The sequence below is a fragment of the Ostrea edulis genome, chromosome 1 (assembly GCF_947568905.1).
Source record: "Ostrea edulis chromosome 1, xbOstEdul1.1, whole genome shotgun sequence".
In the NCBI taxonomy this organism is placed as follows: Eukaryota; Metazoa; Mollusca; class Bivalvia; order Ostreida; family Ostreidae; genus Ostrea; species Ostrea edulis.
In genome coordinates this window covers 93630569-93644390 of record NC_079164.1, presented here as the reverse complement: position 1 = coordinate 93644390, position 13822 = coordinate 93630569, and the positions used below count along the sequence as shown (strand labels likewise).

The 13822-nt window shown below is 35.2% G+C and overlaps 2 protein-coding genes across 2 annotated transcripts in view; one reads left to right on the top strand and one right to left on the bottom strand.

Annotated features, from left to right (window-relative positions):
• Positions 1–4265, bottom strand: part of LOC125673509 (glutathione S-transferase omega-1) — a 21008-nt gene extending 16743 nt beyond the window's left edge. Inside the window, exon 1 of the mRNA XM_056166563.1 lies at positions 4210–4265. The gene's annotated coding sequence lies outside the window, so the exon portion shown is untranslated. The remainder of the gene's footprint in view (positions 1–4209) is intronic.
• Positions 4266–4553: 288 nt separating this feature from the next.
• LOC125673545 (adenosylhomocysteinase A-like) lies at positions 4554–13161 on the top strand. Its single transcript, XM_048910148.2, has 9 exons — positions 4554–4688; positions 7313–7503; positions 7906–8034; positions 8656–8755; positions 8869–8981; positions 10553–10760; positions 11111–11316; positions 12096–12290; positions 12820–13161. Exons 1-9 carry the CDS (start codon positions 4661–4663, stop codon positions 12949–12951), a joined length of 1302 nt encoding a protein of 433 aa, XP_048766105.1. The 5' UTR covers positions 4554–4660; the 3' UTR covers positions 12952–13161.
• The last annotated feature ends 661 nt before the right edge of the window (positions 13162–13822 follow it).

Here is a 13822-nt window from a genome sequence, read left to right as displayed (position 1 = left end):
TATAGTTTTTCAAATATATATGTAGAGCTCAAGTTATTTACGTTTGTACACAGTGTCGACTTTAAATGAAATTTATTTACTTACTAAAACGTCTAGAATAATTTGAACATCCTCCCACCCAAGGTCGAATCAGCCGAGCTGATTGCCATTGAATGAGAGAATAGTTCCCTAGTTCTAACATACACAGTTTCCTACAGGACAATAATGCACCACTTTCTAATAGTGGGATGACGATTTTCTGTATATCTGTTTTACAGAGCAACACGGTTTTGGTTGAATCGACCGAGTTCTGATTCGAAGTCAGTTCTGCAAAACAGATGCAGAAGACTTCTTGTCATTGTGATTGGGATTGTGATTGTCCTACTGTTTTGTATTCTTGTCATTGCGATTGGGATTGAGATTGTCCTACTGTTTTGTATTCTTGTCATTGTGTTTGGGATTGTGGTTGTCCTACTGTTTTGTATTCCTGTCACTGTGTTTGGGATTGTGGTTGTCCTACTGTTTTGTATTCTTGTCATTGCGATTGGGATTGTGGTTGTCCTACTGTTTTGTATTCTTGTCATTGTGTTTGGGATTGTGGTTGTCCTACTGTTTTGTATTCTTGTCATTGTGTTTGGGATTGTGGTTGTCCTACTGTTTTGTATTCTTGCCATTGTGTTTGGGATTGTGGTTGTCCTACTGTTTTGTATTCTTGTCATTGTGTTTGGGATTGTGGTTGTCCTACTGTTTTGTATTCTTGTCATTGTGTTTGGGATTGTGGTTGTCCTACTGTTTTGTATTCTTGTCATTGTGTTTGGGATTGTGGTTGTCCTACTGTTTTGTATTCTTGTCATTGTGTTTGGGATTGTGGTTGTCCTACTGTTTTGTATTCTTGTCATTGTGTTTGGGATTGTGGTTGTCCTACTGTTTTGTATTCTTGTCATTGTGTTTGGGATTGTGGTTGTCCTACTGTTTTGTATTCTTGTCATTGTGTTTGGGATTGTGGTTGTCCTACTGTTTTGTATTCTTGTCATTGTGTTTGGGATTGTGGTTGTCCTACTGTTTTGTATTCTTGTCATTGTGTTTGGGATTGTGGTTGTCCTACTGTTTTGTATTCTTGTCATTGTGTTTGGGATTGTGGTTGTCCTACTGTTTTGTATTCTTGTCATTGTGTTTGGGATTGTGGTTGTCCTACTGTTTTGTATTCTTGTCATTGTGTTTGGGATTGTGGTTGTCCTACTGTTTTGTATTCTTGTCATTGTGATTGGGATTGTGGTTGTCCTACTGTTTTGTATTTTTGTCATTGTGTTTGGGATTGTGGTTGTCCTACTGTTTTGTATTCTTGTCATTGTGTTTGGGATTGTGGTTGTCCTACTGTTTTGTATTCTTGTCATTGTGATTGGGATTGTGGTTGTCCTACTGTTTTGTATTCTTGTCATTGTGATTGGGATTGTGGTTGTCCTACTGTTTTGTATTCTTGTCATTGTGATTGGGATTGTGGTTGTCCTACTGTTTTGTATTCTTGTCTATAGATTCTTTGTAGGCGGCATTGTCGTTTTCTCCATGTAACAGTTGTCAAAACAAGACGGTTGAGGGTAGTTTATTGATTGATTGATTGAATATTGTTTAACGTCCCTCTCGAGAATATTTCACTGATATGGAGACGTCACCACTGCCGGTGAAGGGCTGCAAAATTTAGGCCTATGCTCGGCGCTTATGGCCATTGAGCAGGGGGGATCTTTATCGTACCACGCCTGCTGTGACACGGGACCTCGGTTTTTGCGGTCTCGTCCGAAGGACTGCCCCATTTAGTCGCCTCTTACGACAAGCAAGGGGGCACTGAGGATCTATCTCGTTGGCTGTCAAAATGCACTCGCAAGCTCGTGCATATTTACAGCCAACTCGTGCCAATATTCACCAATATAAGTTCAATAACCCTATAGCATCAATATAAATTTAATTATAAACTATAAAAAATTACAGGAACAAAGCTGATAATGATACACGAGTTCTTATAATTAAATGATAATTACAACATGTGCATTTCTCTTTATTTAATTAAAGTAATTCCACCCTCCTGTGATGTCATCAGATTTTGCAAAATCAATGATTATGCATGATAGGAACATAAATTTTGTTAGAGTCTTTTCCGATAGTTATTGTAAAAAATCTTGTTAGAAATAAACAATTTCAAAAGTTTAAGTTATAGATGAATAATCAATGATACGTTTTAAAATATTGAATCCAAGGGCAATAACTCTGTTTTTATTGATTTCTTTATCAAGTCTATTATGTGATAGATTTCCTTTATTTTTAGACATTTTGTATATTTTTGTGAAGATACAGTTTCATGAAATTGTTATGAATTATATTATATCGTCATAATCAGTTTGTATGAAATTTTGATAACGCTGTTTAAGGAAAATTGCAATTTTCTGACGGCGATATACGATTCTGTTTATGTACGTCTCGCATCTTAAAAAGTGTGATGACCCATAGCTATGTATTTATTTGTTAATTTGTTAGTTTTTACTCTAATTGATGGAAATGAACACACTTTTAAAACTTGTATCAGATAAAACTGCGAGTATGGAGTTACCTTAAAGCATTGTGATTAAAGGGCAACGCCACTCAAGTTAAAGTATTCTATTTAAACCAACAATTAAAATCATCATCATCGTCCGTTTTGATTATCCAGGCCAAATTAATCCTTTTGTCAGGACCAGGCCTTGTTCTTTCGAGGTATAAAACACTGATTTTGAAGACAAATATAATTATGATAGAAAAGACATGGTTATTAAACTTAGCTACTAGAGTTATCAAGAGAAAATATTTCAATTGCTTGTAAGTCAATTTACCAGTAATGTTTAAAAGCAATAAAAACACAACACATTTTGCTTACCAAATGGCAATGCGCCTGGAAATTCGACAGGTCCAGTCCAAAAACTATTTCTACCTACGTAGCTACTTATAGTTACCTTTATGTTCTAATTCGACCAGTCTCAAACGATTCAAAATCATAACACTTTTTATGGGTAATTGCTCCAAGACTTGCACATTTATTCATAAGTACATATATTACGCGATCTGCCTCAATGCCTTGAGGAATAATATCTTCAATATCTACAATGACATTTACAAATATATATATATATATATATATATATATATATATCTTCTTTGTAACAAATATTTGTATCATCTACATTATATACCTGTATGATAATATACATTACAACACAATAGCAATGTGTATGTAGAGGGTGGGTGGGTGGGTGTACAGCGTGTGAACAGCGCAGTCTTGAGCTCGAATGACTGATAAACAGAACCTGCTAATCATGCTCTACATAACCGGTCTTACTGGTATGACACGCCTGAATTCCTTTACAAACTATAAATAGCAACCACGTGTTCGACGTAACAGGTTAGATTTATCAACCTGCAATAAATATGTAGGTATTTAAACCTACTCCAAGTAGCTATTTTTACCTACTTTTACTTGCATTTCATGGCCAATTGCAGGAACGGCGCAATATGGTGTGTATCAAATTTCTTGATTCACTTACACTGACGATGAATACCACATAAATATTGGACAAAAATTCATAACTTTCTAACCTTTTAAATTTGCATGAATAACTACACCCATTTCCATTTTCTAGGAGCTTAGGATCAAAGCTACGTGTTAAGTCTAGAATGTCTTACAAATCGATATCAGTTTATCTTAATGCAGTTTTCCATTGAAGGTTTTTGGGTCGATTTTTCATGCATTTCCTCTACATTCTCCACCCTCGTAAAGTATTCAAATTCACACTCCGAATTTTGCTGTGCTCATGCACAACAAGATACATAAAACGACTGACCTGTTTAAAAGATGTACCTTAAGTCTACTTTTTCTACTTACAGGAAAAAGGTAAAAGTAGGTTTAAATGCAGTTCGATACTCAATACACTTGAAAACAGTTCAACTATAGATACAGGAATAGATGAATGGACTAGCACCTATAAATTACAAAAGAGTGTTGGCAAACACTTACAAGCATACAAATGACTAAAAATATAAGAAAATGTACTATTATAAAATCACCTGCTGAATCAGATATATATTTTATAAACTTTACTTTTAATTATTTGTCATTTCAATGTTCCAGTCAAAAGTGTACATTATAACAAATTTGGTAAAATAAGGTGTAAAATCTAAACCTGACCCAGAACAGGTAGGAACACAGACCTGTAGGAACTGAAAAGTGCCGTAAAGCATGCACTTCGTGGAGTGATTGACTAGAGGAATCGAACAATCAAAGATCTACAGGGGCTAACAAAAGTACAAGCACACACAGGACACGTACAGGGGAGCTCAAAAGTAACTCAATATGATGGTTTTAAAACTTTATTTATATTCAAATCACCTTGTACCATATTCACCTATTTTCATGACAATCTTGAGCTCTGAACTAAGCTTAAATGCAAAATGTAGCACTGAACGAAGTATACGCAAAAACGTTGCTTGCGTGCTAAACTTCATCAAAATCAAGATTGCGGCCCCGCAAAAGTTTAATAAACTGGTACCCAATTTGACCTGTGCCCTAATCACGTGGCATCGCGATGGTATAAAACCGGTTCGCGTCATGAATTCTGCCTCTCATTTTCAGTGAACACCCGAGTGTAACAGGACGAACAGAATGTCAGGAAAGCCGGCCTACAAAGTTGGTATGTATATTTCTAGAGAAACGTAAATCAAAGCAGTCTATTTTCAAATAAATTTTATCTTTCAGTAGAATGCAGAAATGCATGGGTGCGAAAAACCGGTCAATAGGCTAATTTTAGTTTACAGATCTGTGGAAAACCCCTGCTACACTTTAGTGCGTTCGAGACGGCCGTTCTTCGCATGAGCACAAATTCCTGGCTTATTTCGAGAGCCAAGCACGGATCAGGAGAATGGGTTCGAGGTACAAAAACTCGCACCACCTCTGTAGGTAGTATGATCAAAGAACATGACACTTTCTTCAACACGTCTTGTCATTCGCGACTCAAGAACGGAGCACGAGAAAAACGGGCACGGCGGTCTCGAACGCATTCGATGTAACAATATTTAAGTTTTGACTTGAAAGTTTACTTTTGTATCAGTAAATTGAAACTATGAGTGCCATAGTATGAAAATTCACGCGCTTCAACCTGTGTATTCTCGGACTGGCATAGCTTGTATCCCCTTCATGTAATACGCTGGAACTGTAGAGTTTATTCTTTGACATTTCGACTTGTATATGATTGGATTTAATAAGTTATTTCCACAACTTTAACAATAATGAATGCCAACTGTGATCAGGAAATAAACACTCAATGTTAATCCATTTTCACGTGTTCCCTGTCCCAGGTTTGAATTGTGCTAATCAAACATCCCTAAAATTAATAAACATGTATTTTGGAAAACTTTGTTATAGTTAAAACAGTTATTCTTATCAATAGGAATAGTGATTATTTGAATAAAAATTGAAATGTCGAAGCTTTCAGAGAAGTGAAATGTTGATTGTAGTGTAATTACAATTTCCAGAATAAAAAATGTGAGAAGTGGGTGCAAGTTATACCTGTCCACTTCTCTAAAGAGATTACAAGCTGTGTACTTGATTTTGACGCTATATTCTATTCTGGGTACTTGCTACTAGATTCATTACGACTAGATAACAAGGGACACCTCTTATGACCCCATTATTTGAACTCTTGTGTATAAATTCTACAACTGCAAACAATAAGAATGTATGCTGAAGATTAGATAGAATATCCTATCTTCAAGTGATACTGTCCTTGAAAATAGTTGCAAGGACTCTACCTGGTACAAATTGACTTCAGCCCTGTTTTCCATAGTTTCAAAGGGCATTAAAGGTGTACTTGATAATCAAAACTTTTTGGATCATCGACTTGTTAATGTTTTTGATTGCACACTAAGAAAGGCTTACTTGCCTATTCCTTAATTTCAGTTGGTGTATAGAATCTATATGTGGGGAAATTGAAGTCTTTTCTGTTCACTTATTCACAAAATTCAATACAACCCATCTCAAGATTTAGTTCACCCTTTTGGCACTTTCCAGTAAACTTTGAGGATATGAACTTCACTCCGACAGGAGTAATTTTAACGTTTTGCAATTTTTAATATTGGAGGTCATTGCGTATTGTGCACATGTTTTATGGAAAGACAACTTATTAACAAATTAAACTATAATCAATTACTCGGGTAGATCTGCGGTTTGAAACTTGCATGGTGAGGCATAACTACTGTCCCATTCATCTGCAAAGATGTCCTCTTGATTGGTACGAATTTGTGGAAGTGTCGTACAGAATTAATTTCTAGCTTTTCTGGTCATCAGTAGCAAAGGTATTCAAATCTTTTGAAACTAGAAAATTGTGCAAAACCAACTACTAGGGCAGCAGGGTAGTGTTTCGTTAATTAACAAATTAAACAACTGGAGTCGACACCATAAAACCTTAGATTGAGGAAGATTCTTGTGAGCGGATACCACAGTATTTAATAGGGTCTGCATCTAAAGTTATAAACTAGAAGAAATAAACAGATCACGAACACATGAGAATGCATAAATTAACCTACATGTATTCTCATGTGTTTTTCTGTTTATTTCTTCTAGTTTAATGCTCTTTGGATGGGAAGATTCAATCTGTTTCTTGGAACTAAGGTGATTTTGAGCTTTGTTTAAAACTGGTATCCTTTTTTCGTGTCATCCCTTGTTAATATATTTATATATAGATTGAGAACAAAATGGATGAGAAGCCCCTGTGATAATGGGGGTTACTTTCTTTCAACTTTGTTTAAAAAATTCAAACTTGTTTGCACAAACATTTAAGAAAAAGAAGGTATTAATACCTTCCTTTTATTTTTTTTCATGTGTGTAAATTTGTACATGACTTGTAAATGGAGTCGACCTGTGCAACAAATGTTTAACATTTTTAAGTGTCAAAATACATTTTTTGCAAAACTCGGAAATGAGGGTTAAATTTCCTATTTCAACTTGATATGAAATAGACAAGACAATGAAAATGCATAAACTGCAAATTTGGGCACTAGTCTGCTTTAATTTTTGAAAGGTCAAGGTAATATTTGGATGCACTGTCTTTTAAAGATTTTAATTTAAAAATCATTTGATAAAAAATTAGAAAACTTGCAGGAATATGCATAGGTAATTATAACTTTGTGTAAATCGGACCCAAAATCACATGCTTTCAACGGTAATGGGAACCAATATGCAAAATGTTCAGCCTGAAGATTTGTGATACTGTGTCACATTTTGACAACAATATTGAGTACATTTGTGATGACATTACAGCTGACATCAGCTTGGCTGATTGGGGCAGAAAATGCATTGAGATTGCAGAGAACGAGATGCCTGGCTTGATGCAGATGAGACAAATGTATGGCAAGTCCAAGCCTCTGAAAGATGCCAGGATTGCTGGATGTCTCCACATGACAACACAAACTGCAGTCCTCATCGAAACCCTCACAGCTCTCGGGGCACAGGTCTGTTATTTAGGAATTATCTTAATCAAGTTACTGTTCCTTTGGAAAATTGTAATGTTTAATAATTTTTGTGCAAGATTAAACCAACACATCTCTTCGGTAACTGACTTGACAAAGAAAAATCAATTGATTGAAAAGTTCTGGTTTTGATACATGTAGTGGTAATGAAAGTACATCTAAATTTTACCAAAATATAAGGCTACAGCATATTGCAGGAAAAAAGAATTGATTTTTATTATGATGCTTGTTTTCAGAACCTGTCTGTTAAATATGTTTATAGAATCTGCTTGCTAAATATGTTCGTTTATAGAATTCGCATGCTATATTATCATTTTTATGATGTGTGTTTATAGAATCTGTCTGCTAAATATGTGTTTATAGAATCTGCCTGCTATATTACAGGTCCAGTGGAGCAGTTGCAACATTTTCTCCACCCAGGATTTTGCAGCCGCAGCCATTGCCAAGACTGGAGTCCCAGTGTATGCATGGAAGGGAGAAACCGACGAGGAATACATCTGGTGCATAGAACAGGTACGCTCGGCAATCAAAGCATAGAACAGGTACGCTCGGCAATCTAGGCATAGAACAAGTACACTCAGCAGTCGTTAGTTTATTGAACAAGTACTGTCAGTTATAATATCGAGAAATTAGTCTGCACATATAGTGCATCAAACAGGCTCAGTTATAAGGAATTAGTCGGCACAAATAGTGCATCAAACAGGCTCAGTTATAAGGAATTGGCACAAATAGTGCATCAAACAGGCTCAGTTACAAGTTAGCACACACGCGTGGCCGATTGCTTATCTGTGGTTGAATTAGATTTGGATCACCCATTGATTGCAGCTGGCCATTAGTGTATCAAACAGGTGTATCAAACGGCACACTTGTCGTATCAAACGGCACACTTAAAGAGTTAACACGTACAATTGGCACACTTAGTTTATAAAACAGATAGTCATCTGTAGTTGTATTTCTGTTTCAGTAGAAAGGTGTCAAAAAATGTTTTCGTAGTTTGATAGACGGTCAATAGCTGTGAATTTGTTTCAGAAGAAAAACTTAATGTTTCGAAGCAATAGAAGATGCAAGTGTTGTATATATACAAATAATGAAATACTGAGTTGGTAGCATTAAAACGTAATATTTCCCCCACAGACCTTGGTGTTCCCCGATGGTAAGCCTCTTAACATGATCCTGGATGACGGTGGTGATCTGACAAATATTGTTCACGAGAGATTCCCACAGTATTTAGAAGGTGAGTTTTTGAACTTTCAAAAACACATGTACTAAGAGTTGAGATATTTGATATATAGAAGGTACATTGTATTAAACATTAAAGAAATTTACCACTGTTAAATACTCTTGCAGGAATCAAGGGTCTCTCAGAGGAAACCACTACTGGTGTTCACAATTTGGCAAAAATGATGACAGCTGGAAAATTGAAAATCCCTTCCATTAATGTCAACGACTCCGTCACAAAGGTAAATAATCCAATATACAGTCAAACATCATTATCTGGAACTGAATGGGACCAAGGAAAAACTGTTATTCAAGATATCGAGAGTAAAATACTTGAAAGAATAAGTGGTTAGGACTTCCGAATCACTTTGGCATATCCATGGTATTCGGTGTTCGAGAAGCGGAAGTTCAACTGCAACAAATTTGTATAAGGTTTTTATTAGCTCACCTGAGTTGAAGGCTCAAGTGAACTTTTCTGATCAAAATTTGTCCGTTTTTGTCAACGCAAACTTTTTACATTTTCATTTCCATAACAACTGGGCCAATTTCAACCAAACTTGGCACAAAGCATCCTTGGGTGAAGGGCTTTCAAGTGAAGGGCTATGCCCCTTCAAAGGGGAGATAATCACAAAAATAGGGTGGGGTCATTTAGCTTCCTGACATAGTGTAGATTCAAGTTTGTTAAAATCATGGCCCCCTGGGATAGGTTGGAGCCACAATAGGGTCCAACATTTTGCATGCAAATATAGATAAATATTTATTCAGTATATACATACATACATAAATACCAAGGATAACCCATGAAATCACGGGGATCGAACTCGGGTCACAACGGTGAGAAGCGATACCTGGACACTATATATATATATATATATATGGAAATCTTTAGATATGGGCCACAGTGTAATTTTCGGGACTCTTGCACCTCTTGGGCCTTAAGGACGTAGCAACAACTTCCAAAACTTGACCAATTTTTAAAAAATATTTTCTACAACCACACATGTAACAAAAACAAAATGCATAGTCATAGAGTATGAAAGACTACCAAGATTGTAAAATTTCAGTGGTAGAACGACTCCAGGAATGTGCCAAACTTGGTATATAGTGTTTGTGTAAAACATTTTAACATCTTTAATGCTATTGATACAAAATTGAAACTAAATGAGCATTTAGGAGCAGATAATTCTTATACCAAAGTTATAAGTTTCATGATCCCAGGGGTACGGTTTTGATACCAGGGTGGGCTAAATATGGTCAGTGATTGAATGTTTAACTGAACATTTTTAACTTCTCAATAACTATCCTTTCAATTTTTTTCACCTTGAAAATTTTCTTTAAAAAAAACCCACTGGCCATTATTAGTCATTAATATGCAGGCATTTCAAGGTAGTTCAAATTCATATTTGATCATATCATGGTACCGGGGGTAGAGTGGGGCTAAATTAGGGCATCAAAGTTTTGCATGAGAATGAGAATTTTAAAAAATATTCATTCCGAGAGAAGCAGGGTCACACTAAATCGTATTTCAAAATGTACTTGCATTACCAGGTTGTTGAGATTCAATGTTTTGTTTTAATCTGATGTTAGGATTGGGCTGAAATTGGGGTTTAATGTTAGCTAGATTTATTCATGGGAGTAGAGTAAACTTTTTAAAAAACATCTTCTGAAACATTTTAGGGCCTAGGTGACTAGGGTAAGCAATATGGCTCATGGGCTTGTATAAAGATTGTAAAAAATACATGTAGCAAGATACTTGTGCTGATGTGTTGAAATGCAAGAAAATGTTAATTGTTTTATTACATTTCTTTTTCAGAGCAAGTTCGACAACCTCTACGGCTGCAGGGAATCGCTTGTTGATGGAATCAAGAGAGCCACTGATGTCATGTTGGCAGGGAAGGTTGCCATGGTGGCAGGATATGGTGACGTCGGCAAGGGTTGTGCACATGCTCTGCGTGCCTTTGGCGCCCGCGTCATGATTACCGAGATTGACCCAATTATTGCTCTACAGGCAGCCATGGAAGGTAACTTGGATTAACATGATTAAAATGACAAAGATCTGGAATTTTTTTCTTTTTGCTTTCGAAGTTTCTCTGATTTACAATTTGACTTCTATTGATCTTCAAGACTGTTTGAAAAGTAATTGCAATGGATTATAATAGACACTTATTTAAAGTGTATAAAAAAACTAAGACTTCAAATAAAATGTTTAAATAAAATAAAATGTTTTACCTACCTATCCTACAAGTAACGTAAGTTTTTTGGGGGAATGATATAGGAAATGCACACATTTTATTTTGGCCTTAGTTTACTAACTTTCAAATTAAATATGTGTTCTTGTATTTGAGCAGTAAAATGTACCGTTTGAATTTAGGCTTTGAAGTAACAACAGTTGATGAGTGTTTGAAGAAAGCCAGAATCTTTGTAACAGCTACTGGCTGTAAATCAATCATTCACGGAGACATGTTTGAAAAGATGTTGGAAGATTCCATTGTTTGTAATATTGGACATTTTGATTGTGAGTTGGATGTTGCTTGGCTCAATGCCAACAGCGTCAAGAAGGAGCAGGTCAAACCACAGGTATTCATTTTTACAACATCTTTAAGTTTCGTAAATTGAATTGCAAAGCATATTTTCTAAGCATCAACAATCAATAATTTAAAACTCTTGTGGTATCAAATGGTAAGGATGATAATGTTAACAAACTGAATCTGGTAGAATAGCGTTTATTTTTTGTGTAATGCAGATCTTGTAGTTTGGATTTGTTTAGGCCAAAAATTTAAGTTTCTCAGGCCCAACCGCATCCCTTGAAAAGGTACCGTATGGGATTTTTTTTTTTTTTTTTATGTAAATGAGAACTCTGGTGTTATAAATTATGTAACACTTTATTAGAGGTATTAATACAATTGTAAGTATCTTTTTGATCAAATAATTATTGAATGCATACTCGTTTACGTGCAAGTGTTTAAAGTATAACGGTATTCATTTAATAGTATTACATATGTAAGTAATGTGAATCTATCTTTTCTAAAAAATAAAAATCCCATTTCTCATTCTATACACGAGAAAGAAAAGGATAACTCGTGCAACAGTCAACATAAAAAGGAAAGATAACTCGTGCTACAGCCAAGTAAAAAAAAAATTTTAAAATGCCTGTCTGCATCAAAATTTGTAATGTTTGGTATGAGAAACTATTATTTTTTTTGGCCATATTCAATTCATTATGATGTTCAAAGCCATTGTAATTTTAATATCACAAGAAAAGTCTGAGCTTGTAAAATTTTCAGTTTGCTGAACATTACACAACTGCAATGCATTATTGGCTCGGCCAGGTGTAAAGATGAGTGTTCTGATTGTAGGTGGACAGGTATACCTTGAAAAATGGCCGCCACGTCATCATGCTTGCCGAAGGCCGTCTTGTAAACTTGGGATGTGCTCATGGCCACCCCAGTTTTGTAATGAGCAACTCCTTCACCAACCAAGTCCTGGCACAGATAGAACTCTGGACCAAACAGGGCGAGTACAAAGTTGGAGTTCATCTTCTTCCCAAAAAGGTAATGAAATAAAACATGATTGTGGCAATTAAAGAGCAATTTTTAGACTTCCCAAAACACAGACTTGGAATTTTTTGTAATTTGTACATAGCATGTTGAAATATTTGTCAGTTGGTTACGAGCACTGTATACAAACTGATTAGCATAGTATTTATTGTCGTCGAACCATGGCAGCTGACCTGATCAGCAAGAATCAAACAATTGCTTATTTATTGGCCTTACTTGCAATGACTAGTAAACAATAGCGTAATTTCAATGTTGCTTGTTTATTGCAATTGGAGCAAATGAAATGGTAAAACGACCTTGCCTTTCGTTCCTAAATTCGTTTTTTCATGAAGACCACCAAAAATCTGACAAAAGTTGGTCCTAGCATCCATCAAAATGTTGTCCAAGATTTAGTTTGGTTTTGCACTAGTGATTTTATTCGTTATTTTAATTTTTTTGTAGCGTGGTTTTGCACTCTTGATTTTATTCCTTATTTTAATGTGCTTTTTTGTAGCTTGGTTTTATTATTTTAATTTTTTTGTAGCTCGATGAAGCTGTTGCAGCAGCTCACTTGGATCATCTGGGTGTCAAGCTGACAAAACTTTCAGACGATCAGTCGGAATATCTGGGAATATCCAAGGAGGGTCCATTCAAACCCGAAATCTACAGATATTAAACAGGACACTCATCCTCCATGTTCATTGAGATTCTCTTGTACAGGATCAAATATTGTTGTGCAATCACTTCAGTACACACACAATCATAGTGCTAAAAGGTCGTCGTATCATATCTATGTACTTGTTGCCGAGTTGGTCTTTATTTAATTCATGTCTATGTTATTTATAGACGCAATCAGAAGTGTTGATTAAAATTCTAATACCTGTAATTTCAGTTTCATGGTGATTTTTTCCTTGGCTTTGAAATTTCAATGTGTAGTCGCATAATTTTAGTTTTGGGTAGCTGGTGTTTTGCCCAGAACCAAAATTGTTTTTAATTATAAATGTGGTTCCATCATGTCTAATATTTTTGCATTTTGTGGTGAATGTCAACTTCTCATTCCCTTAAAGAGTTAAGGTAGCTCATCACACTAAAATATTATTTAATGGCTTGTTAAAACACCTTGTGAAGTATGATTTCACCATCAAGAGTGATGCAAGCTCTCAATTATTTTATATGAATTCTTTGTGATTTTTCCTGGAATGATAAAGGTATTTTGTTTACAAATAAGAGATCCTTGAGTCCATATTTTGCTGCGATTTGGTGCATGATATAAATATCTACTAAAACATGCCTAAAAGATTCAGATGTAAACAGTCTTGATTTTTTAGAAAAAAAATATTCATGAAAATTAAATGTTATTTAATAAATCTACGGAAAAAATGTCAGTTACAAGAGATGTACAGTGTAGAAGAAATATATATTATAAATTGAAACAGAATGACCAAATTTGAGATATAATCACTATATTCAAACAAGAGAAAAAAGTACCGTTCCCAATCAAAATTGATAGCAATTATTAAAATCATAATGTTGCTAATTGTATGTAC